Source organism: Lissotriton helveticus, chromosome 9 (assembly GCF_964261635.1).
Source record: "Lissotriton helveticus chromosome 9, aLisHel1.1, whole genome shotgun sequence".
Lineage (NCBI taxonomy): Eukaryota > Metazoa > Chordata > Amphibia > Caudata > Salamandridae > Lissotriton > Lissotriton helveticus.
In genome coordinates, this window is record NC_136070.1 from 1,064,643,593 (window position 1) to 1,064,668,691 (window position 25,099).

General features: G+C 44.8%; 1 protein-coding gene across 1 annotated transcript in view; it reads left to right on the forward strand.

The window, feature by feature from the left end:
• The window catches only part of MKRN2 (makorin ring finger protein 2), a 153,603-nt gene that overhangs the window by 87,380 nt on the left and 41,124 nt on the right, over nt 1-25,099 (forward strand). Inside the window, exons 5-6 of the mRNA XM_078661423.1 lie at nt 3,184-3,395; nt 11,878-11,988. Of these exons, the coding sequence (XP_078517549.1) occupies nt 3,184-3,395; nt 11,878-11,988 (323 nt within the window). The remainder of the gene's footprint in view (nt 1-3,183; nt 3,396-11,877; nt 11,989-25,099) is intronic.

The following is a 25,099-nucleotide window of genomic DNA, read 5'->3' on the forward strand; positions in this document are numbered from 1 at the left end:
AGCATGGAAAATTAACATATGCAAAGAAATGTCTTTATTAAAGCAAAGACAGGAAAAATAGAAGGTGCAGTATAGAGTTTTCGCACTATATTTACCTAGAAAGGTGTGCAGACCAACCCTGGCCACGGATCAGTCAAGGACAGGAAATACCCCAAGGAAGGACAGTCATCTATGGGACAGCAGGTGCAGATTGGACACCCCAGGACAGGACAGGAAAACCAGATTAGGATCAGGACAGGACCACCAAGGCACGACCAGCTCCCGCAGTTCGGAAGCAACGCCTGCGCTTCACCCTCTCTGCAGCTATCAGTCAGAACCCCGATTGGGTTAGCGAACTCCCCAGCAAAGTGCTCCGCCAGCACTTAAGGTTTAGTAAAACCTTAGAGTCTATGGTCAAAATCGGACAGAGTGCTCCGCAGCGCTCTGTATTCAGTCACCTATTGAGTGCGTTGGGTCAGTGACAGGTCAGCTATTCAGACAAGTCGGACAATTTCTCCAGCTAAACCTAGGCTAGTTATACTGTTTTCGGGTCAGTGTACCACCCCCCAAATGTTGCAAGTGTCAGAATCCCCAATTTCGATTGGTCCCCAGGTAGGATAGGCTAACACACCAATCAGAACAAACTTCTACAAGCCTAAATTTCCATCCTCTGAGACCGCCTAGCAGGTTTGGGGTTCTCACGATAGAAATAACAGAATACAATAAGGAATTTACAATTGTATCGAGTTAGGAACGAGTCAGCTCCATCTTGCTGGGTTAGAGGTTGTGTTCACATGAGCCTCTGGACTAGGCTGCCAGCTGGCTGAGTTCCACTGCTCAAGGTTGACTTCTCCCTGGCTGCGCGACATGCGCAGTAGGGACCTTCAAGATGGTTCACGTCTCATTCAAAACCCCCAATATCGCGGTACATGAAAAGTAAGCGAAAACAAATTAAAACATAGAAATAAATGATTTCACCATATACCATGAAAGGCTACTTTATACTTCTCACATCAGAAAAATATACTATTGCATTATAGTTAGTGCAACAGACGATGACACGAGAGCATCTGCACAAGCTCCACCACGTTATAACACTGACAGACATTTTAGAAGCTAGCACGCATGCGCACATTTTCCCACCAGAACTGCAACTACGTCACGTGAGTGTGACTAACGCATGCGCAGAAGCAAACCCTCAAGCGGCGGCCATATTAAGGACACGAGTTATTCGTATTATTGAACACATAGGCAAGCATCACTAAGATACATGCATATCCAAAATAAAGGAAATTAGTAAAACATACGGGTTGTATTACAGGATTATAAGTTATTCGAGGTTCTTGATTTGAGCAAGTCGCGTAATATGCGAAAACTTGCTTCATCAGTACCAAAGGTGGGATTCAAAATACTTGGTCTGTGTCCTAGAGCTTTCAAGGGGCACTGACCAGTTACTGTCCATTGCACTTCTTACAATCCACTGCTACCCATATCCAGATGTAGAAAGGTGCGAGCTAGAAGAAACACGCTGGCTCTGCAAGAGACAGCAAGACTCTTGGGCTCGCTCATTGCTACTGTCAGAGCTGCCCAGCTCTACGCAGCCTTCAAAGGCCCAGACAATACTTAAGATCATTTTGTGAGAAATTGTTGCATTTTCACCTTTATTCACTGTAGCTTCTTGCGAGACAGTTCTGTTTTAAAGTATCCTATTAGTATGAAAAAAACAAGATACCATTCCTAAACAAAACACTAGGTGGTAGAATATGCACAGCAGTTGAATCTATAACTGCTGCAAGCCTCAAAGCGACACTTTCATGTTCTAGTCAAGAAAACAAATCATGATCATCTCTGCCAAATATTCCTTTGCGGCAGCAGTTGCTTCTGGGTAGTTCTGATAGATACTTGGGCTTCTCCCTCCTTTATGAAAAAGTCTGTGTAGTGTGCTGTTTTACTTACTTTATATCATAGGCCTGGGCGTAGTTACTCAGCAAAGTGACCCAAAAACTCTGCCACGCTACGAGGAGTTCCGCAAGCGGAAGAGTGCGTTTTGTCGTGCCGTTCACGTTAATTTTCAGCGCCAAGTGTTTATCCCTGTAAAATCAGCACGAACGGCACAATGCGCAGCGCAAGTTCCTTGCTGCTCATGTAGATTATCTACACGTTGGCGAGCGAGGAAAAAACTCCGCTACGCGCAGCAGAGTTTTTGGGAACTCCACGTGCTCCGTGGAGTGCGGAAAACTCTGCGAACGGAGCAGAGTTCACCGCTCAGGCCTAATTGTGTTTTGTGAACTGTGCTTTTATTGTCCTGTTGGAATGTTACAGCATCAAGTTCTATGCGTGACACGGAACGTACACCTCTGGTTGCTAGGTGAGAGTCAGTCTTTACTGGCTTCTCATCTGGGTAGGCCGCAGAAGGCCGTGGGTCTTTGCGATCTCTTCTTAAATGCTATAAACTCTTTATATCCTGACTATGGATTGATGATGTCGTTCTTTAGCCTACCCTGACACTGCAGTGTGCTGTGTGTCCGTATCGGATACTGCTTTCTACGTTTACCTAGCCAGGTAACGGCTCCTGCAAGAAGAGCATACCCATTAGGGTACCGTCTGCGGCATGAACTAACAAAAGTAAAAACACGAAAAATTTGAAGCACTCATTTGTAACTTTAGCAGCACTTTTGTCTGACCGCCCTCTAACACCCAAAACCGGATACATCAGAAGGTTTGGAGGAAGGTATCCTAGTGCTTTAACAACTGAATCAGTCTTGGCAATCCTGCATCTCCATGCCTACCCATAACTGGGCTCGGAGCATGGGTGCTGGGCACCGAGCATGAGTACACTTCTACCCCTACCAGGGCACCAAGCAATGCACTCAATTATTAATCCGAGTCCTCTAGTTCTGCTAAAGTACAGATCCCACTATCACATGTACCAAGGATTCCCAAAGTTCTAACGTGGACTATTTGATAAATATGAACCTACGAAAGGCACTAGTGGAGGAGAACTTTGGTTAACGGTAAGTAATATTTTCTTTTGAGATCTGGATTTTCATTTCTGTGTTTACAATTGGGTCTGTGTAGAGACAATCAGTCCAATCTCACGAATTTCAAAATAGAATACGGATAGGTAAAACCTTGCCTTTTGTATTAAAAGTATACTCTCTCCACCTGCCAAATGTAATATTTATTGCAATTTCATGTTTTTAGATGTGTATGGCAGCCTTTGAACTTGACATGGAAAAAGCATTTGCCTTCCAGGCAAGCCAAGACAAGGTTTGCAGTATCTGCATGGAAGTGGTGTACGAGAAAGCGCCCAGCGAAAGAAGGTTTGGCATTCTTTCGAACTGCAACCATACATATTGCCTCGCCTGTATCAGACAGTGGAGGTGTGCTAAGCAGTTTGAGAACCCAATCATAAAGTGAGTATGTTTCATAGATGTATCCAGGTAAAATATGTTTTGGCCATGTTCAAGCGAAGGTTGTTAATGTGCTGGCATTTTTCATTTCTGTATTCAGCCGCTATTAAAAACTTTTAGCAGTGTCGGTTTGGCACCTTGAACTCTTGAATTAATTATGGAGTTCTATTTCAGCTAAGCATCCTTTAGAGCTACTGAGAGATTTATAATATTATCTCTTTCTTTATTGAGCTCAGAGACATGTTTTGAAGCTTGTCGGGAGTGTCTCTGGCAATTCTGATTTTGCCAATTTACTAAGTGAACCTGGAGAAGAAATTTATATGGTGATTTATACCACTCTTGTCCACAACCTAATCTAAAACACACACCTTTGGGCCCGGAAATGTAAGACTCCCTCTGGTAGACACCATAACTCACTTGCCTCATCAAGCTACAGAGTCACTGTCACAGTGGGATGTGCTTGGGTGGTACCCCCTACAGCTAGAGGGGCAGCCTTAAACTCTTGAAGACTGTATTATCAAACTTTTGTCTTCTTTGTAAGACGTAGCATCTTGGCATGCCATTTTTAGGTCGAGCCTAGAGCAGCGCATGCGCTGCTTGCTCAACTATAGTAATGGGTTTTTTAAATTGCTACCAGAGGCTGCCTCAAGCTTGCGTTCTCGATCGCGTGTACGCGCGAATCCGCCATCTGACTTTTCTCCGTCATGGCTAATTAAGTGCATTGCGATCGTGATGCACTTTCATTTTAGTTAAATAATTAGACTCCAGAGATGATAAAGCATATCTACAACAAAACTAAAACATCTTTCCTTGTAAAGGTGCAGAACCATGTAAATCATTTAGTAAAACAGCTTCATTTAATTAGACTTAGTCGTTTATGACACACGAATGGGTGATTTACAAAACACAAGCTGGTCGTTCCTTTCAACTCAGATTTATACCTCACGTCTAACAATGCCTTTCCTTTCATCAAAGCCATATATTTCTTTGTTTAAGGGCTGTAGGTGTGTTCTTTGTTGCATTCTGTCTCACTTCCAGTGCTCTGCATTCCAGCTCCACGTGGCTGGCAGCTCATAAAACCTGGGTATGTTGAAATTGCTGCTATAAATAGTAAGCGAACCACTTGCACAAGATGTACTGGAACCAATTTAAAGCACCGTTTCAATCTCTATGGGGCCACGTTTCTTAGGATAAAAAAGGGAACAAATAACGTTGATTAATTTGTTTGTCCACCATACTTCTAACAGCTGCAGCTCCTTCCAATGTCCTCATGCCCAGTCCCCAGAAAGCAGCCATTGCGTGCGTGCGCACAATTTAAATAAAAAAACGAACTTTTGAATCTGGCCCGAAAAGAAAGCAGCCCTCGCGCATAAAACATGAAACTTTTTTTTGTTTGTTTTACAAAGTTTAACTTTTAATTGTTTATATTTCTGCTGGTTAAAAAGACAAACTTGTTCACTCATAAGTGCACCATTCAAGTACAACTGCAAGTTATTTTCCGCCTCATCTCCCACAGATATACAGTTAGCATTTTGCCTGGTCTCTCGTATCTCTGGTTCTTTCACGGCCCCTTTCCTCATTAGAAAATCACGGTCTGGTGACGTTCCAACATACCCTAGCTTTAAAGAATGCACCACCACATCCACCACAACACCACCACGCCCACCACCACGCCCACCACCACGCCCACCACCACGCCCACCATCACGTCCACCATCACGTCCACCATCACGTCCACCATCACGTCCACCATCACGTCCACCACCACGTCCACCACCACATCCATCACCACCACCACCAAATCTACCACCACATCCAGCACCAGGTCCACCACTACATCCACCACCACGTCCACCACCACCATGTCCACCACCACGTCCACCACCACCACCACTAAATCCACCATGTCCACCACCACCACGTCCACCACCACCGCGTCCACCCCCACCACCACATCCTTCATCATGTCCACTACCTCATCCACCACCAACACGTCCACCACCATGTCCACCAAAATGTCCACCACAACTCGTCCACCACATCTACCACCACCATGTTCACCACCACATCCACCACCACGTCCACCACCACGTCCACCACGTCCACCTCCACGTCCACTACCACCACGTCCACTACCACCACCACGTCCACCACCACCACGTCCACCACCACCACGTCCACCACCACCACGTCCACCACCATTTCCACCATGTCCACCACGTCCACTACCACAAGTACGTCTACCACGTCCACCACCACCGCATCCACCACCACCATGTCCACTACCACAATGTCCACCACCACATCCACCACCACCACGTCCACCACCACATCCACCACGTCCACCACCAACACGTCCACCACATCCACCACACCACGTCCACTACCACGTCCACCACCATGTCCACCACCACTATGTCCACCACCACTGCGTCCACCACCACCACGTCCACCACCACCACGTCCACCACCACCACATCCACCACCACCACATCCACCACCACCATGTCCACCACCACATCCACCACCACCACCACCACGTCACGTCCACCACCACCACGTCACGTCCACCACCACCACCACCACCACTTACACAACCACCACGTCCACCACCACCACCACCACCACCACCTGTGACAGGTAAAGTGTCACTGGAGGGCGGGGGTAATAGAATTGTCAACCCCGGCTGTACATTGGACATTTAAGGATGCATTGGATGCGAGAATACGGGAATAGGGGTTATAAGTATTACACCAGACCCAGGATACATTTTGAAGAGGTGCAATGTCACAGGGGCTCCTGTAAAAGCACTCGCAGCATCTCTACCTCACAGTGGCATACCTACACATGCCACTCACTCAAAACAAGCACTGGCATAGCCAATAGTTCTCACCTTTGGGACCTTATAAGTGTTTAGCCATGCATCACTTGATGTTGTTGCACCAAGGATATTGTGCTGGATAACTAAACACTTATAAGGTCCCAAAGGCGAGACCTATTGACTATGCTAATGCTTGTTCCTTTTGTGTTTCTTTTGACTGAGCAGGGATATTTTTCCTCCAGTGGCAGTAATCCAAAGAGGGTTGGAGTGCTGTTACATAGCCATGATGCATCAGCATTAAGGGTTGATGTAATCCATTTGTGGCCCTTGAAATGCTAAACTAAACATCAGGTTAAGAGACTGCATAAACACCCATATGCTGTTGGCTGATGGTAAACCACCTGCATTTGAATGCCAGGTGGATTTGCTTTATGAGGCTTTGCCAAACATTAGTCCTGAAAGGGGAAAGCCTAAGGGCTGTAGTGATTTTCACACTCCTGTATAGACACAAATAAATAACATCACATATTTGTGTTTCTTCTATTTAAATATTTTTTTAATAATAATTTAATTTGAATCGCTCCCACTTAAACCTTGTAAATGGTATAATTGCATTCTAATTAAAGCAGGGTAGCAACCTACATTGATGATTCCCTGAATGCTTCATTAATGATCTTTACTCGGCACACAAATGCAAAAAGAACAATTGATAGACAGAATGCAGAACAATGTTATACATTCATCCCAGTACAGAGATCTGGGCCTAAATCCATCTTTTTTTTGCTCACCATGCCATTCCAGTTTGAACCCAGCCATATGCAAATGAGTCTTGACCCTGCGCCCAATGGGAACAGTCCAGCCCAAACTGCCAGGCCAGGTCCTCCCTGGACTGGAAACAAGCATCCTAGGACCGGTTTCGGGCTTTCAGCCCTCATCAGCCAGGATAGCTTGACTCCAGTGGCATGGAGAGCACAGGAGCCACGTCTGGGCATATCCGTCCCACTCGGGGTGACAAATGCAAAAAGAACAATTGATGGTCAGAATGCCGAACACTGTCATACATTCACCCCAGTACAGAGATCTGGGCCTAAATCCAAAGTTTTTTTTTACTCTGTAAACAACACTGTTGCATACCTGGTGAAGAGAGCTGGATATTGAGAACCTAACTCCCCAGTCCTTCATTATCTCCAGTGGCCACGGACCAAAGTACCTCGTTAAGGTAACTGATGTATAGAAGAGATTTTATCTTACTAGATTACGGGTGGGTAGCTTGCATCAGCTAGTCACAAACCTGAAAAGAGTCCATGAGATGGGAAAGCTACACAATCCATTTTATTCTCTTTTGTAAATTTGATGGCGATATTAGAAAGCTCTTTTCCCAAAGAGATTTTGACTACACCTGGAAGCTTTTAACCTCTTATGAAAGCTTAAGATAGATAACACTTGCCATGCAGTTTCTACTTTTATTGCATGTGCCATTATTAAAGTCACTTGTTATGTTTGATGGCCAGGTCAATGAGAGAGACTAATGATGCAGTAACAGGCTTTGCGTTTTAGATATTGTCTGTATGTGAATTTTGCACTTGTTTTAGTACCAGTGTAACAATTGAGCTTTTGCACATTTCCAATTTAATTGTATTATAAGATTTATTTTTTTAATTGTATGAAACTTCTTTTAATAAGAATGTCTTGCTTTTTGTACCCAGTATTTATTCTAAAGTAAATTGATGTATTGTGTATCATTGCAGTGATTACCAATTTGCCCGTTTGTTTTCTCTTCTTTGCTCTAAACGTTTGGCACATGGTCTATCCCTCCTTCTTTATGGTGTGGTAAACTAGTTTAGCCTCTGATGGAAAGAGTGAAATCCTACATTGGAAGTGATATAAATTGTATCTGTGTTTTTAACTTTCTTTTGTGGATTCAAATAATCTGAATTATGATTTATTTTAATTGATTTGAATAACCTATTTGCTTATGTTTGCTAAATAGTTTACAAGACGTAAATGTGACAAAACTTGGGAGATGCCCCAAAAGATAGCAATACAAATAGTTAATGCTCTATAGTGTATACATCGATAACCTCCAGACTATTTCAAAATCTAACTTGTTATTAATGTATGTAGTTGATTCAGTGCCTGGCTAATCTTAAAATATTTGGGTTTCTGTTTCACATTTGTCAACAGTTACACACGTTTCTTGAGTGGTTTGCTGGAAATCGACCATCAAAAAACTGAATTCACATCCCTTATTTATTCTGAATTGGATTACTAAATATATATTTGCAATTTACCTCTATTTGGGTCTGACTGGGATTTTATTAGCTGCCTAACAGAGCCTAGAAAATCAATACACTATACAGAGAGAGAGGGACAATGAGCAAATCACCTTCTGCCATCACTTGCCACATTTCAAATTATCCCACATTACAGCCATTTGGTGTTTAAAATATCAATAAATATATATTCTTTAGTTGGTTATATTTAAAAATATTAAAGCATACATCTGAATCATAGAAACAGTATCATAAGAGCTAAGGCAATAATTAAAAGATACATTAAAAATTAGTTGGCAGCAAATGAATCTTTCTGTACACTCCTGAGTGTCATGACGTTAAAAATAAAACATGCAACATTAAAAAGAATAAACTCAGCTGGTACCATCTGTAAGAACAGGAGAGCTGGATGAACTTGTGAGAGGCCTCTGTCTCTAACTATTGGCACAATAAAGGTTCTCCTGGGCACAGTATACATTTTACAAAACTTAATGAAATGCATCATATCCTTCGCAGACCTATTGTCGTAGCTGCAGGGACCTAGGTTCATAGCAACCTCTAGGATAGGCCAATAACCGGTGTAATACATTAAATCTAATGTGCAGAAATCTTTCCTGATATTTTTCACCAATGCTAGATCAGGCTCCATGTCCTGGGTCGTAGTTAATATAAGGTACTTTCGGAGGGTAGGTTTCAGCAATTCGGTCTCCTCTCTTAGTAGTGTGTTCTGTTCTAAAGAGTGGTCCCCGTCCATTTATAATCCGTCTTGAGTATACCCTAGAGGTTACTAAATAGGTTCACCCTTCTCATCCACTAAAATGAATCCCTAATATACTTGAGCCAAGGGATTTTAAAGGAGTAGTCAAGTGTCTGGCAAACCCTCCTTGGTCCATTGCTCTTCACCCTTTGTTGGGATGGATTAGAGTAACTGATCACTAAGATATTTAACTCCCAACTCCTCAAGACACAAAAAGTTGATGAACTTTGGTGAACATACAGCAGACATCTAAGGAATACATTTTCTATTGTTTGGAGTTAGTTGAAAGCCACGTAGTCCGAGATGTCACTTCCACAGGATGCCTTAGAAATACACTTAGCCTGGTACATTTTGACGTGTGCCTTAAGTAGTCTACTCCCCATTCTAGTTGCAAAGCCATGTTCAGTTGCGTTAGTTTGAATGAGCTCCTCTTTCTTTGCTGTGATTAAGGGTTTCGGGCTCATTTTGGAATCGAACAACACACCCAGATACGGAAAGCCTTAACCTTTGCAAGAGCATATTTGCTCATTCTAAATGTTTTAGATCTTGTCTTGTTGGTACCCAGCACCATAATAAAAAGTTTAGTAAGGGTAACGATCATGCCCAGCTTATTCTTAAAAGCATCAAAGGAGTTCAGGAGGCTTTGTAGGCCCATGGCAGTCCTTGCCATCAGTACCGTGTAACCCACGTATAGAGGTACCGGAAACGGACGAGGACCAAAGTGAGGGCATTCTACCTTAACTGTCACTAATGCCTGTTCAAGCCCATTTATATATAGGGGAACACCTCTTCTTAAAACTAGTGGTACATTTGGACTCATTTGTGTATCTAACTGTTGCTGTCATGTTGGTATGCAGGTCCCGTAAAAAATAAACCACAGAGGATGCTGTAAAGGGACTTCCAGTGGCAGGATTCTTCTCAGGTTGCTGCAAGGAAGGGCGGGAGAGCAAGCGCCCGTTATCACGCCAGTGCTATTTAGCAAATGCACAACCCAGCTGCATGGGACAATGAGCACACTGTAAAGGGACTTCCAGTCTCAGGATTCGGCTCTGGTTGCTGAGGGGAGGGAGAGCAAGCCCCCATGATCACCCAGCACTGTTTAGCACATTCACAACCCTGCTGCACAGGAAGAACTCTGGCCAAGGGTAGGTCCATCCTGTGTCCGTCAGCGCCAGGTGGAGACGGGCAGCATTTTTTCTTTTTTACATCTGCATTGGGATTTCTTAACAAAGAAATCATGAATGTTGAGGAAGAACTGGCCCTATAAGTGAGGATGGATGAAGTTTCCCCCTAACAGCAGGTGGACTCACAGACACAGCGTGTTCATCTAACACAGGTGCCTCAGCATCCAAACATTCCCTGCATCCTTAACGAGGGATGGCAATACCAACATAGCTCATGCCCGGGTCATAGTACACCAGCCAGATTTACCACCTTGTGAGGGTGCCCTACCCCTGAACAAAAGTGGGATTGATCATGTAGTTTATTTACTCCCTCCATCACGTAAGAGGGAAAAAAGGGACTGGACTGCCTCAAAAGGGAATCCTTGTCCATCTGCACTGGTGAAGGAGGCCTTTCTCACCAAACCAATCGAGGCTCTTAACAGCGATAGATCCAAGACTGTGTGGACTCTCTTTATTTAAAGTTAGAATGACTAATTAAGGGGCTACTGAAACCATTAGAGTTGTGCTGTGGTAACTTTGAGCAAGCCTTAAAGGAGGCTTACCTCTGCCAGCTACATCCGTTCTACCTCTTCTAGGTCTGCCGGCTCGTGCTCTGATGCGGGCAATGGACTGCCCATCTAGCATTAACCCCACAAGTGTTGACACACTGTTACCTAGATGAAAAGGCCTTCAAGATAGGGGCATGAGTAATCTTCCAAGAGAGACAGCCTGCATAGGTGTCATGCCTTCCAACGCTAGCTCCTGCCTCCCAAACCAGGATCGCCTATCTAGATCAAACACTGGCACCGTTATTGATCTTCCACCAGAAGCAACCCTATATGTGGTGATCCTAGGAAACATTCCACCCTTGATCGGCCATATGTCTGAATCTTTTGTTCAATTAAAAACCAAGGTGTCTTAAATGTCAGTCAGTATATATGGAGTTTTTCCTCTTTACAATACGAGACTGCATGCGAAGGAATCATTCTCTGGGATCATGGCCATAGATGTGGGTGGTTATGACATGGGCTAATCAAGACTGGGCTGATTCCTATGCCCTAGTCCCGCTGACAGTGTGACATACCATCAGAAATGTAGCCACGCGCAGCTGCTGCTGCTGCTGCTGCCATAGAAAGCACATGGAAGCTAAGCAGAGAGTTCCCTTGGCCCCCACTTACTGACACTTAAGTGTTTGTCCTAACAGTTGCCAAAGTTGAATATGGCAACGGGCCCCTGAGAGTATCTGCCATCTTACAGGTGCAGCTCATGACCTTTACTTTTATGACAATGCATTAAAGTTCTAATAAATGTTTGGATATCTTTTGCATTCTTTCATTATAATTACATTTAAAGATGATAAAAATCATCAATGCACGATTATAGTGAAAGGCTGATTTAATATATATACTAACTATATAAAAGTTCCAGCACAGTACATCTATATCTATCGTTTCTTTGGTTCTTGTTACAGGTCCTGCCCAGAGTGCCGTGTGGTATCTGAATTTGTGATCCCAAGCAGTTATTGGGTGGAAGATCAAAGTAAAAAAGATGAACTTATTGAGGCTTTTAAGCAGGGAATGGGGTGAGTAGACAATAGTAGATATAGTTTCATCGTGCTATGGTCTGTGCTAATACCACAGGCCATATAGATGGTTGACCTATATTTTAATTGTTTTTTCCCAGTTAATTTATTATTATATCTCATGTAGAATTGTTAGTTATGTAATGTTATTTTTCCATGTTTTGAAGTTTCGTAGTGTATGGAAAGTCTTTGCCTATCTGGAATTATAGTTTCCATACCATTTCCAATGTTATCTACAGGAGTCTCTGCATGACCACCTTGCAAAGACAATCTATACTTCTACCAATATAATATGCCTTAGGCATAGATAGCATTTCCACCTGCCTGCAACTATTGCTCTAGTCCGTAATTTTGCATTTCACATCCTGACTAAGAAATGTAAGGGTAGTAGCTGTGTTGGAACACTTTTCCTTAATATATAATTGAACGTGTGGCTGTGATAAAACAGTGTATAGTAGAGGTGTTCAGATAATGAAAGAACTATGCCTGATTACGATGGTGGATGGACTTCTGTCCGTCCGCCTTCGTCCCTGGGATGGGGACTGAACGCTGATAAGGTGGCTGTCCCGCATATGTTATTTCAGTTGCAAAAAGCATTTTTAGGTCTCGCGCCAAGCGGTGCTGTGCGCAGCGATAGACTTTTTGTAGGGGGTTTGAAAACGGTTCTAGGAATTTTGTGCGTGTGCTTTTCCTTTAGGGCAAGGCTATTGGCCTTTGCGTGCGTCTTTTTATAAAAGACAGCACGCAATTGGCCAAAGGCAGGCGCATTGCTCCGCCCATGGCCTATTGGTGTCTATTACGCGCACCGGCCGCCATGTGGTTTCAATTATCGTGCCCAGACACGGGCGCGATAATTGAAACCACATGGCTCGCTGTGGCGTGCACGCGTGCACCACTCCAGGCTTCTTTGTTTTTCAAGCAATCTTGAAAGTGAAAGTAATCGCTTTCCCTGCCGCTTGTTCCTTTCGCCATTAAAGCAACAAGCATGGTTCGAGATGCGGTCCACATTCTCGGTAAGTAAATATGTCACAGGGTGGTCTAATTTCCTAGATGCAAATTTAGCTACAGCTGGTAGTCGGAGAGGCAGTGAAGCTACAACCTCTCATCAGGTGACCTTCTGGGTAATATTGGTAAGAACAATCTGACAGCCCTATGCAGCAAATTGTTTTTAAAGATATGAGAGGATGGCTCTCAGAGACCATAGCACGAACCACTAATGATGGAGCGGAGGTTGGTCTTGTTTGTGTTGAAGTCTAGGCATTAACTAGCCGCTGTAAGGCGGATAAACACTGCATATTCACTGAGGCTTTTGTAATTCTGTAACAGAAACGTATGACAGGCAAATATTATTCTGAGAAACATTGTGGAAAATCTAGTATTATATAGGCGCTGGATGTGTGTGTAACCACCCTGGCCTCTGCCAGGCCGAGCGGCACTTGTCACGCTTGCTAGGTAAAACACAATTGCTCCACCTGTCAACCGGGTCAGTGCAGGCAGTGTATATTTTCTCTGGTGTGCAGGCATAGCGCAGGGACAGTTACTGTAATCTCACGCCGGCTTCTCCTGCCCGAGCCGGCCTCTTCTTTTTATGTCGACCCCTTGAAAGCTCAGTGTGTTGTGCCCATACGGTGCATTTCTTGAGGATGCTGCAGCCTGCGCACAGCTGCCATCCGCCTACCGCACAGTCACATGTGTGTCACACTAAATCACCAGCACGCCTTTGTTTTATGGGCAGTGAGTCCTTAGGGTTTCTAAAAGAAGGAGTTTGTGAGGCTGGGTGGGGGTGGGGCCTGCCTAGACCGGGGGCTCGCAGTGCTGTGTGAACCCTCATCTCACTGGCTTCCACTTGCAAGTACTGGGCAACGAATCCCCTTACCGCCCCAGTCATAACCGAGGCTTTCAGAATGGTAAATTAAAAGCTGAAGTCGGACCCGTGTAATGGCATGTTTTCAGGATTTGTAGAAACAGAATGCGGGGCTGAGCCCCATCACAGCCCCCTAATTGCTGCTAAACACATGCCTCAGACAATTCCAGGAGCCGCACACGATCACACTGCTTCACGTTGCTGTGCTGGGAGTCTGGGATCTTGCGACCAATGTTGGTGCGATTTGAGACAGAACACGCAATTTTGTTTTGCTCTTTCCCCACTCGGGGGTGACAGGGCACTCCCTGTCTGTGTTTGCAGGGATAGTTCCACAGGGGGCGCCATAGCTGTGTGTTTGTTTCCTGAACTGTTTGCGGGGCACTGTGCATTCTCAGTGGGGTATGTGTTGGCTTCAGAGACATGTTTGAGAGGTGCGAGTTAGAGGGTTGCTTTAGAGAGAGACGGCCCCAATAAAATGTCTGTAAATGAAGGGGAGTCGAGGTGGGACCTGATTCCTGCTGCACTAACATATATGGCCTTAAAGATGTTAGGCTCTGCCCAGTAATATAAGATCTCCTCTTTAAAAAAATAAAGCCTCTGTTGCGGGTCTGGTATCTTCAGAGAAGTTGAATAAGCGCCATTTCTACCTTAGCCAACGGTGCTTATTTAACTACTCCAGAAGGATGAACGGGTTGGTTGACCGTGCTTGCATCTGACCACTGGATCTTCAAATTGAATGCAGATCATTGTAGCAGGAGCATTGACCAACTGAGCTGCCTACTTTTATAATGCTGCCTATAAGATCATCCAAGCCCCCAGTTGTCTGTTACTCTGAGAGCTTTGCAATGGGGGAGGAGGGCATGAGAGGCACGAGGGGAGGTGGCTCTTGACTGGAATTGCAAAATGCACGTCCATCAACCCTGGGTCAAAAGCAGTTTTACGGTGCCGCCTTGGCGTGCGCCCTGCACACGGTTGACACCTACAGTCCTACTCTCCTCTATGTTGCTTTAGCCCACCTCCCACCCTCCCCGCATTGCGTCCATTTTCCCCGTCTTCCTTCGTGTTGCTTCTAGGTCCCCTATTTCTTGTGAAATAGAAAGCTTACCACCGGCAGCTTTGAAACCGACAAACTCGGCTAACTATACATCTCCACCTAGCGAATTTTGCCCAGATGCTAATGAGCGTGCTCTGATCTTCACCTGGCTTCCAGTGTTTTCTACATCTTCAAGGATCGCTAGTCGCCAGCAAAGTAAAGACAACCAAATGAGAAATTCAAATGCTTTTCGTGTATTCTCAACTTAAAAGACCACAACAGGGATGGAGGTATGAACTTTTTTTCATACTTTAGTGACACCTTCAGCTGCACTTGTGTGCTCCAAACAAGACATGATTATAAAAGACGACCAATTCCGAGTTGTTCACGGCGAATGTTTAGTGCTTTTTAGGTCGAGCAGATGTACTCTCAATGCGTGAGCATTGAGGTGTCTGCTTCAGACCTATTGCTACCCGTATTTAGTTTTGAGGACACCAATCTGACACGCGCTTTTCATTTGCAGTTTTCACCGCGGGAGCGCGCTTCGTCAGTTTCGCTTTCGAGCCAGTGCCCCTGGGGAGCCTTGTGGGCTCTGGAGCGATGCCGGCACTATAGTTGGGAGTCCCACACTGGGGACTCCAAATACCATGGCCCCCGCAGCCCTCAACATGCCCGGAGTACCTCCTGTCCCCAGAAACGCAAGCACGGAGCCCCACTCACCGGGACTTCGCCTCCGCAGGACTCTTCCGGGGAGACAACGTGGCCAGCCAGGTCCCGCTCCGGGGCTGCTCCCTCCGGCGTCAATGGGCACAGGGACACTGGCACTCCGTTCCTTGGATTCCCGGGCGGACGCCGGCTGCACGCAGGGCTCTCCTCTCTCTGCTCCGGAGCCTTGCGCCAGCCATTGCAGCCTGCCTCCTGGGAAGCTCCGGTCGCGCTCCACTTCCTGCTTCTGGTCAGGCCCCGCCTCTGTCTCGAGGAGGGCTGCCTGACTTCCGCCCAGCCCGGGCTGCTTTCTTGTTCTTAAAGTACTCCATGAGAGTGCAGGTTTTATACAGCAGCCTTCTGCGTATGCTTTTCGAGGCGGCTCCCGACTCCAACCCACAAACTCATCCCTAGGGCATTTGAGCGCTTTAAGCGAGCACCAGTTACGTAACACAAGATCACATTCATTAATTAAGCAAAGGCAGATTACGTGATGTGCCCAATTTCATAGAACATGGAGCAGACGCCGGGGCTCAAACAAGGCTCCCCAGGTCCAAAGTCGGCAGCCCAGACAATAACACCATGTCCTTTGCTTAGACAGGCCATGCCATGCTTCGTACGTAACGTATTGTCATAAATAAATCTGATTTGCCACTCTCTCCTGGGCAGTCGGAGACAAACAGCTGATCGAGTTTGTTCATTTTGTTTGGTCACTGCTCCTTTCTCGGTAAACCCTGGACAAACCAGCTCCCATGAATAATCTCAGCCTTTAACTTGGAACTCCTCACCTGCGGGGAGCGCCCCGGGGAACAGGTAGACTGTTCATGTAAATCAAGATGATAAAATCTACAGGTACAAGGTAAAGGTTAAGCCAAGCAGCAGCTATTCTCCACAACGCTTGCTAAGAGTAAGCTCATTGTTCACAAAGTGGGCCAGGGCTCCTTCTGCTACAACCTGCTGACGCACTTGCTCTGGAGAGGTGAATGTCCAAGTGTGGCTTGCTTTAAACAGATGGGAGAATAAGAGAATGATAAAGTTGCCGTGAGAAGAGAAGAATTCGTTTGGAGCATCCGAAAAATGGTAGGTCACCCTATGTTTTAGACTGCACTCTTCCTCTCGGGTTTTCATTTTCTTCCCTCCTGTTGTTTTGTATCCACAAGCGCTATGGGAGTCTGTGGGCAGCAGTTTGGACTGTGTTGATGCATATTTAGAAAGCCTGTTGCTCCATGACTTTGCTGCTGTAGGTGAGCAGTCCCAAGTCCATTTAACCCACTATCTGCTGTATTCCAGCAACTAAAAGCTACACATTACCTGTGAGGAACAGAGAGGAAACCGATTATACTGATGAATGCACCTCACGTATTTGAAAAATAGTTTTTTCCTGCCCTTGTTATATTTGAGAGGTTAGGGCCTGGATCCCCCATCCACCCCCCCCCCCCCCCCTTCCCCCACATTACCTTGAATTCGGACCGTTTACACCATGTTAATTGCGCGCGGGTGTTTATTGATCGGGTGACAGAGGCAGGCAGGCCTATTACGTGTACTCCTGTGACAGCTTTTCAGTACTGCTGCACTGCACTCCGCCCCCTTCATGTCTCTTCTTGACTCAGCACTGCTTGATTCTGGGCTAGTCACTTTATGCGCCAAGCTGGGGTTCTTATAGCTCGTCCCCACTCACACGTGATGTGCAAATCTGCTCTACTTCATGCCCATGCAGACAGCTCCCCCAGAAAGTAATCCCCTGAAGGGATCTTTTTTAAAGCTGCAGGTTTCAAAATCATTCCCAGGAATGACGTGAAATGATATTGTTTTATAAAGCGCACTAAAACCCAAGGTACCAAAGCGCTATTGCGAGACAGACTAATCTACAGAGTCAAACCAACCAAGAAGTAAGGGAACTGTAGTGAGAAAACCAAGTTTCCAAATGCGTTTTAAGGGAGTCCTGCTTCAGAATTGTGAGTGGGCTCTGGCTTTCATCCTTATGAAGTAGATAAAGCAAGCAGCATGCATTAGAGCCACACCTCCCTCATTTACTGATCTGATTGTTCCCAAACCAGGTTTCTTTTGCTTTATCAACACACGCCACAATGTTTGGAGCAGGTCTTCGAACCGCATGCACAGAAGACCTCTTTCCCATCCGTCCAGTACATTACAGATGGGACGCAATATTTCACGTCCCTTCAGCACCCTCTCGCACCCTCTCACATCCTCACCCACTCTCGCACACCCTCACTCACCCTCACACCCCCTCACACCCCCTCACACCCCCCCTACCCCTCACCCCCGTCACCCTCACCCTCACCCTCCCACACCCTCACCACCCCACACCCTCCCCCACCCCCACACCCTTGCACCCTTCACCCTCACACACCCCCTCACCCTCACACACACCCTCACCCTCACAATCCCCCTCACCCTCACAATCCCTCACCCCCTCACCCTCAGATCCCCTCAGCCTCACACACCCTCCCCCTCACACCTCCTCCCCCTCACCCTCACACACCCCCTCACCCACCCTCTCAACCCCTCACACTCACACCCCCTCACCCTCTCAACCACTCACACACCCTCACCCACCCTCTCAACCACTCACACACCCTCTTGCCCCCTCACACACCCTCACCCTCACTCACCCCCCTATCCCTCACACACACCCCTATCCACTCACCCCCACTCACCCCCACTCACCCCCACTCACCCTCACTCACCCTCACTCACCCTCACTCACCCTCACTCACCCTCACTCACCCTCACTCACCCTCTCACACACACTCACTCACACTCACACACACTCACACACACACACACACACACACACACACACACTCACACACACACACTCACACACACTCACACACCATCACCAGCATAGCATAACAAAACAAAGCATAGGATAGCAAAACAAAACATAGCATAACAAAACACAATAAAGCATAGCATAATAAAAACATCATAACAAAGCATAGTATAACAAAACCTAGCATAGTATAACAAAACAACAAAACATAGCAGAACATAACATAACAAAACATAGCATAGCAAAACATAGCATAACAAAACATAGCATAACAAACCATAACATATCATAAAGCATAGCAAAACATAGCATAGCAAAACATAGCATAGCAAAACCTAGCATAACAAAACATAGCATAACAAAACATAGCATAACACAACAACACATAGCATAACACAACAAAACATAGCATAACATAACATAGCATAACATAACAAAACGTAGCATAGCATAACAAAACGTAGCATAGCATAAGAAAACGTAGCATAGCATAAGAAAACGTAGCATAGCATAACAAAACGTAGCATAGCATAACAAAACACAACATAGCATAACAAAACAAAGCTTAGCATAACAAAGCTTAGCATAGCATAACAAAGCATAGCATAGCATAACAAAACATAGCATAGCATAGCAAAACAAAGCATAGCATAATAAAACACAACAAAACATAGCATAACAAAACAGCATAGCATAGAAAAACATAGCATAACAAAACATAGCATAGCATAACAAAACACAGCATAGCATAACAAAACACGGCATAGCATAACAAAACACGGCATAGCATAACAAATCAAATCATAGGATAGTAAAGCATAGCATAGCATAACAGAACAAAACATAGGATAGCAAAACAAACCCCTCACCCACACCCTCACCCACCCTCTCAACCACTCACACACCCTCTTGCCCCTCACACACCCTCACCCTCATTAACCCCCCTCTCCCTCACACACCCTCAGCCCCTCTCACACCCTCACTCACCCTCCCACTCTCACCCTTTCACCCCCTCACCCCCACTCACCCCCACTCACCCCCACTCACCCTCACTCACTCACCCCCACTCACCCTCACTCACCCACCCCCACTCACCCTCACTCACCCTCACTCACCCTCACACATACACACACACTCACACTCACACACACTCACACACACACACACTCACACTCACACACACTCACACCCACACACACTCACACACTCACACACCTTCACCAGCATAGCATAACAAAACAAAGCATAGGATAGCAAAGCAAAACATAGCATAACAAAACACAATAAAGCATAGCATAATAAAAACATCATAACAAAGCATAGTATAACAAAACCTAGCATAGTATAACAAAACATAGCAGAACATAGCATAACATAACATAACAAAACATAGCATAGCATAACAAAACATAGCATAGCATAACAAAACATAGCATAACAAAACATAGCATAGCATAACAAAACATAGCATAACATAACAAAGCATAGCAAAACATAGCATAACAAAGCATAGCAAAACAAACCATAACATATCATAAAGCATAGCAAAAGATAGCATAGCAAAACATAGCATAGCAAAACATAGCATAACAAAACATAGCATAACACAACAACACATAGCATAACATAGCATAACATAACAAAACGTAGCATAGCATAAGAAAACGTAGCATAGCATAAGAAAACGTAGCATAGCATAAGAAAACGTAGCATAGCATAACAAAACGTAGCATAGCATAACAAAACACAACATAGCATAACAAAACAAAGCTTAGCATAGCATACCAAAGCTTAGCATAGCATAACAAAGCATAGCATAGCATAACAAAACATAGCATAGCATAGCAAAATAAAGCATAGCATAATAAAACACAACAAAACATAGCATAACAAAACAGCATAGCATAGAAAAACATAGCATAACAAAACATAGCATAGCATAACAAAACACAGCATAGCATAACAAAACACGGCATAGCATAACAAAACACGGCATAGCATAACAAAACACGGCATAGCATAACAAATCAAATCATAGGATAGTAAAGCATAGCATAGCATAACAGAACAAAACATAGGATAGCAAAACAAAACATAGCATAGCATACAGCATCACTCCGCACCACCACAGCATCACTCAGGGGCAACACAACATCACTATGCGCTACCACTGCATCACTGAACGCCACAGCATCACTCGTTCGCCATCACAACATCGCTCAGTGCCACCACAGCTTCAATCTGTGCAACCATTCAACAACACCTGGTTCAAATATTTTCTCTCAATGTTTCAAGCTTTATTACAAATGTAACAAAAAGATGTTAATATTTCACTTCTGTTCTTGGATTTTCATCACAATAAAATACACTGAACATAATCTTCACAAAAGTTATTTACAAAACTTTACGCTATTGCCATTATAAATTACAATAACTTTTATTTAAGTATTAATTATTGAAAAAATTAAAAGCCATTGTTATTTGTAATATCAATACATGTAAGTCACGTAAATACAACACATATTGCATTACAAAGGCTATAGGTGTCACATTGGCGAAAGTTATAACTATTGCCATTGTGAATAACAAAGCTATTAATTTCGCTATTTTCAAAAACAAAACATAAATAAAAATATTGTCATTTACAATACCAATAGCTCAAACTTTCCTAATGCGAGACCTATTGCATTGCAAATGCTTGTTTTTATAGCAGCCTTGTGCAGACACGGCACCAGGAAGTACTCTGCATTAGCAGTCGAGATCGCTGCTTAATGAAATGAGGTATTTCAGCTTTTGTTGCCAGCTTATTAGAAGGGAATGGGTTCTGTTCTCATCCTTGAAGAGGTTTGAGTGCCTATTTTTGGCTATTACCACGTTTAGCTTTTACAATGGCTGACGCCCCGTCTTTAATTTTCCCCGTCTTCCTTTGTATGTGTTTGTTTCACCCACAGTCCTACTCCCCTCTGTGTTGCTTACGCCCACCTTCCACCCTCCCCGCGTTGCCTCCATTTTCCCCGTCTTCCTTCCTGTGTGTTTGTTTCACCTACAGTCCTACTCTCCTTTGTGTACGTATGTGGTGTGCTCACCGACAAAATTAGGCTTTTTTTAAAAAAAAACTTTAATCATGATGGATATCATCAGGGATAAAAAACTTGGCAAAGCCGTTTCGTCACAAAGGCAAAATCTATTGGCCGTGCAAATGCTTGTTGGTGATGATATCCCTTTTACCAGAGTGTTTGTTTTTTTGCTGGGTGCGTACAACCTCCTACACAAAGGAGTTACTTGATCAGGTGTCCCAGTGTCCACTCACTTCATAGTGTCTTATATGGGGAGCTTGTTACATAAATTGTGCAATGTGGCTGCTGTGAGGGCAGGCTCTGCTTCTGGGCCTACAGAACTGCCCGAGGTTTAAGAATTAACCTGCCCGCCCCTGCATTCTCATCAGGCTCTAGAAAACAGTCTTCACTCAATAAGTAATGTTTATAAAAGTAATTTAGTCTTTATACTGTGCCTTCTTGCAAAGGCCCGCAGCATCGCTGTGCTATAGATATAGATAGATATAGTAAAATGAACTGGTGATTACCATTACATAAACAGCCCTGATTCTATCGCCTTCATACGGATAAATAGCAGTGCAAAGTTACTTAGATTCCAACTTGTAACTTGCAGATTTCATACAAATAATGAGCACTTGCACATAACTCACTGCGTTATCTTTGCAGACTTGCACTTCTATATTCTGATAAAATGCAAAGCAAAGGGCTGGACATACTGATTTTAGGTATGCAAGCGTCAGGGCGCGCAAACCCCTCCCTTCCCCTCCTGAATCTCATTAAACTTTTTCCCATTCCCTCTCAGCGCCCGCTCCTTCCCTGCTTCGTTACCCAGGCTCCCACCCCCTCTTTCTTCTGTGTGTGCATGTATGCTCCTCCTCCTTCAGATCGTCCCTCCAAGCTTCCTTTCTTTCCCTATCTGTCAATCAGAAACCTCTCTTTGAACTGGGAGAAACAAGCATTTGCAATGCAATAGGTCTTGCACTACTGAAAGTTTCTGCTATTGGCGTTGCATTATTATCAGTAATGCGAGACCTATTGCATTGCAAATGCTTGTTTCCAATGCGATGGGTGCTGCTGGCTGCAGCCACAAAGGTGCTTAAAAGGTGAGGAGACGCTATATACCATGAAAGGAGAACTAACATAAAGAGTGGCGATGATGGAAGCGTCACTACACACGACACTGGGGTGCAAAGGTGCAGTAACGAGAGTAAATAAATGTTCCCTGAAGGGGCGTGGTATCTCCTGGAGGTTTCTTGCTGATGACGAATGTGTGCCCTGAATTGAGAAAGTCTTGCACCAAGATGTCAATGTCCTGAAAATGCACTACAAGGAACTCTGCCCTGATGGAAGGGATGCTGTGTCCTGCTTTGAATGGAGCTGTGTCCTGCAGTGCACCCTGCCGTCGAGAAGTCCAGGCTGTGCTGCTTTTCCGATGAGCTCCTTGTCCCTACTTCCTTCTCCTGCTGCCTGCCAGTCTCTGGCAAATGAACCGTCCCCATTACAGAGATCAACTCCCGGACACACATCGCCCAGGGGCAGGAGAAGGTGGGGGCACGCTGTGTCAGCTGCAATCCTTGCTCTCATTGGTGGAGACAGGCTGGCCATCTGATTGGTCTGCCTGCAGGAAGAAGTTATGCTTCAAATCAAAATGGAAACGGAGACCCTTCTTATTTTTTCATCGCCCATCACACATTAAGGATACTGCCTTGTCAATGTTAAACGTGCTGATTGTTACATTTACTTCAGGTTTACCAGCAAAGCTACAATTGTAGAGCAACAATTAATGACAGTGCCACGGAAATCAAAAGACAAACAACAACATCATACGTACCATGTTGTCTGGATAAATGCTCTTATCAAAAGATAATGGCCATCTTTGTATGGGAACGCGATTCTTAAAGGTCTTTGTAGTCTTAATGTTGGGTGACCAGATTGCTGTCCGCCCTCCTTCTGATGTAGAAATGGGAGGCGAGTTTTGCGACTGGGATATTCGAAAGCGCTATTACGAGAGGACTCTGTTAATTGATGCAGGGAGTTCAAGAAAAGGTTTGCGGTAAAGATGTGAGAGGACGATGCTCCTCTTGAGTTGTGGGGGCAGTCGCGAGGGGAGGGTGCTTCCCCAAGTTGTGAGACAGTGATTGCTGGGGCGTGTAATTCCAGTACATTGAGAATGTTACTGTTAAAGACTAATGAAACCAGCGCTGCCGCGAAAGAGAAAGCAACATCAAATGCACCTGGCGCCCTGCTCGCTCCCGCATAGCAAATGCTGTGGGAGTGAACATTTGTCTAAAAGGTGGGACTTGCGCCTGCGTTTAGCCATTGGCAGGCTACAAAAACACAATGACACAGGCAACAGCCAACCAAATGCGTGGGGGGGGGGGGGGAGTCTGAGCCAAACCGAAAAGATTACATTAAGCCTCCCATGGAGCAGGGCATGCGCGCTGCGCTTGGTTCGACGACCTAAAAACTACCTTCTCACTGAATATTGCTTACAAAATGCACATAGGGTAAACCAGAAAGGATCACAAAGGGTCTCTCGCACGTTGTAATTTTAGGGCATTCTGCTCCTATTAAACACTGATCTGTTAATAATAGAATCCACAGTACATTTCTAGATAAAAGTGCTTTCATATGGAATATCAGTATGGCGTATAAGCAGAAGTATTGTGTTCAATAATACGTTTGATTAAACCCTTCACTAGTATGAATGCAGTCTTTTGAGTCTAAAACATTAAGTTGCAGAAGGACATGTGGTCAGAGAAGAAATTGTAACAATGTCTTGCATGACACTTCGTCCTCACTGATAATGAGTCCTAACCATTGTGGGCCTGCAGCATAGTTATAAAATAAATACCTCTTTATGCCGTTGCGAGGTATTATTATGGTAGCTTGCCTTTAACAGGTTGGTGTGAAATTCACAGTTCTGAATTATTCAAGGAGAATGGAGTTCAAGGAAATTCTTGACATTTCTGTTCTGTGAAAATTTTTTTAATGGAGTTTGTTTGTCCCCTCTGTGAGCTTGTGTTTCTAGAAGGGTCATGGTATTGGCCTAATACAGATTGTCTTTAATTTAATCCCATAGTCAACTGGGAGCCAGTGGAGTGCTTTTCGTTCTGCTTTTACCATAGTCTACTTTCTTTAGTTCAGACACATCATTGCAGTCTGATTTATAACTTATTTTAAGTGACTTGTATCGAATTCTTTAGGAGGCCCTAATAGATTAATTAGCAGTAGTCCATATGCCACATTACACTGCATCTAGTTATTTTAGCACTGGTGGGATGTTTTCAGTAATAGACATTCGGAACATGAACAGTTCACCGGAGGTCCCGCTGCAAAATTGAAAAAAAGACGCGCAATCTCCTGTGCGTCTTTATAGGAAGCCCCGTGTGGCCAAATCCAGTGTTAAAGCAGTGTTTTATAATTATAGGGCCATGCAGCACACACGTGCCCCTGGGGCCACCACCTTCCTGGGGCTTTATGTATAAACAAAGTGGGGCGGCCAACCGGCCCCCCGCAGCCCTGGGGGTCGCCACCTCCCCAGGGCTTTTGCCAGAGTAAATGTGGGGGCTGCCCCCCTTCTCGCAGCCCTACTGGACCCCCACTCCCTGGGGCTTTAACTTAAATGGACACGGTGGGGGTGGCTTGGACCCCCA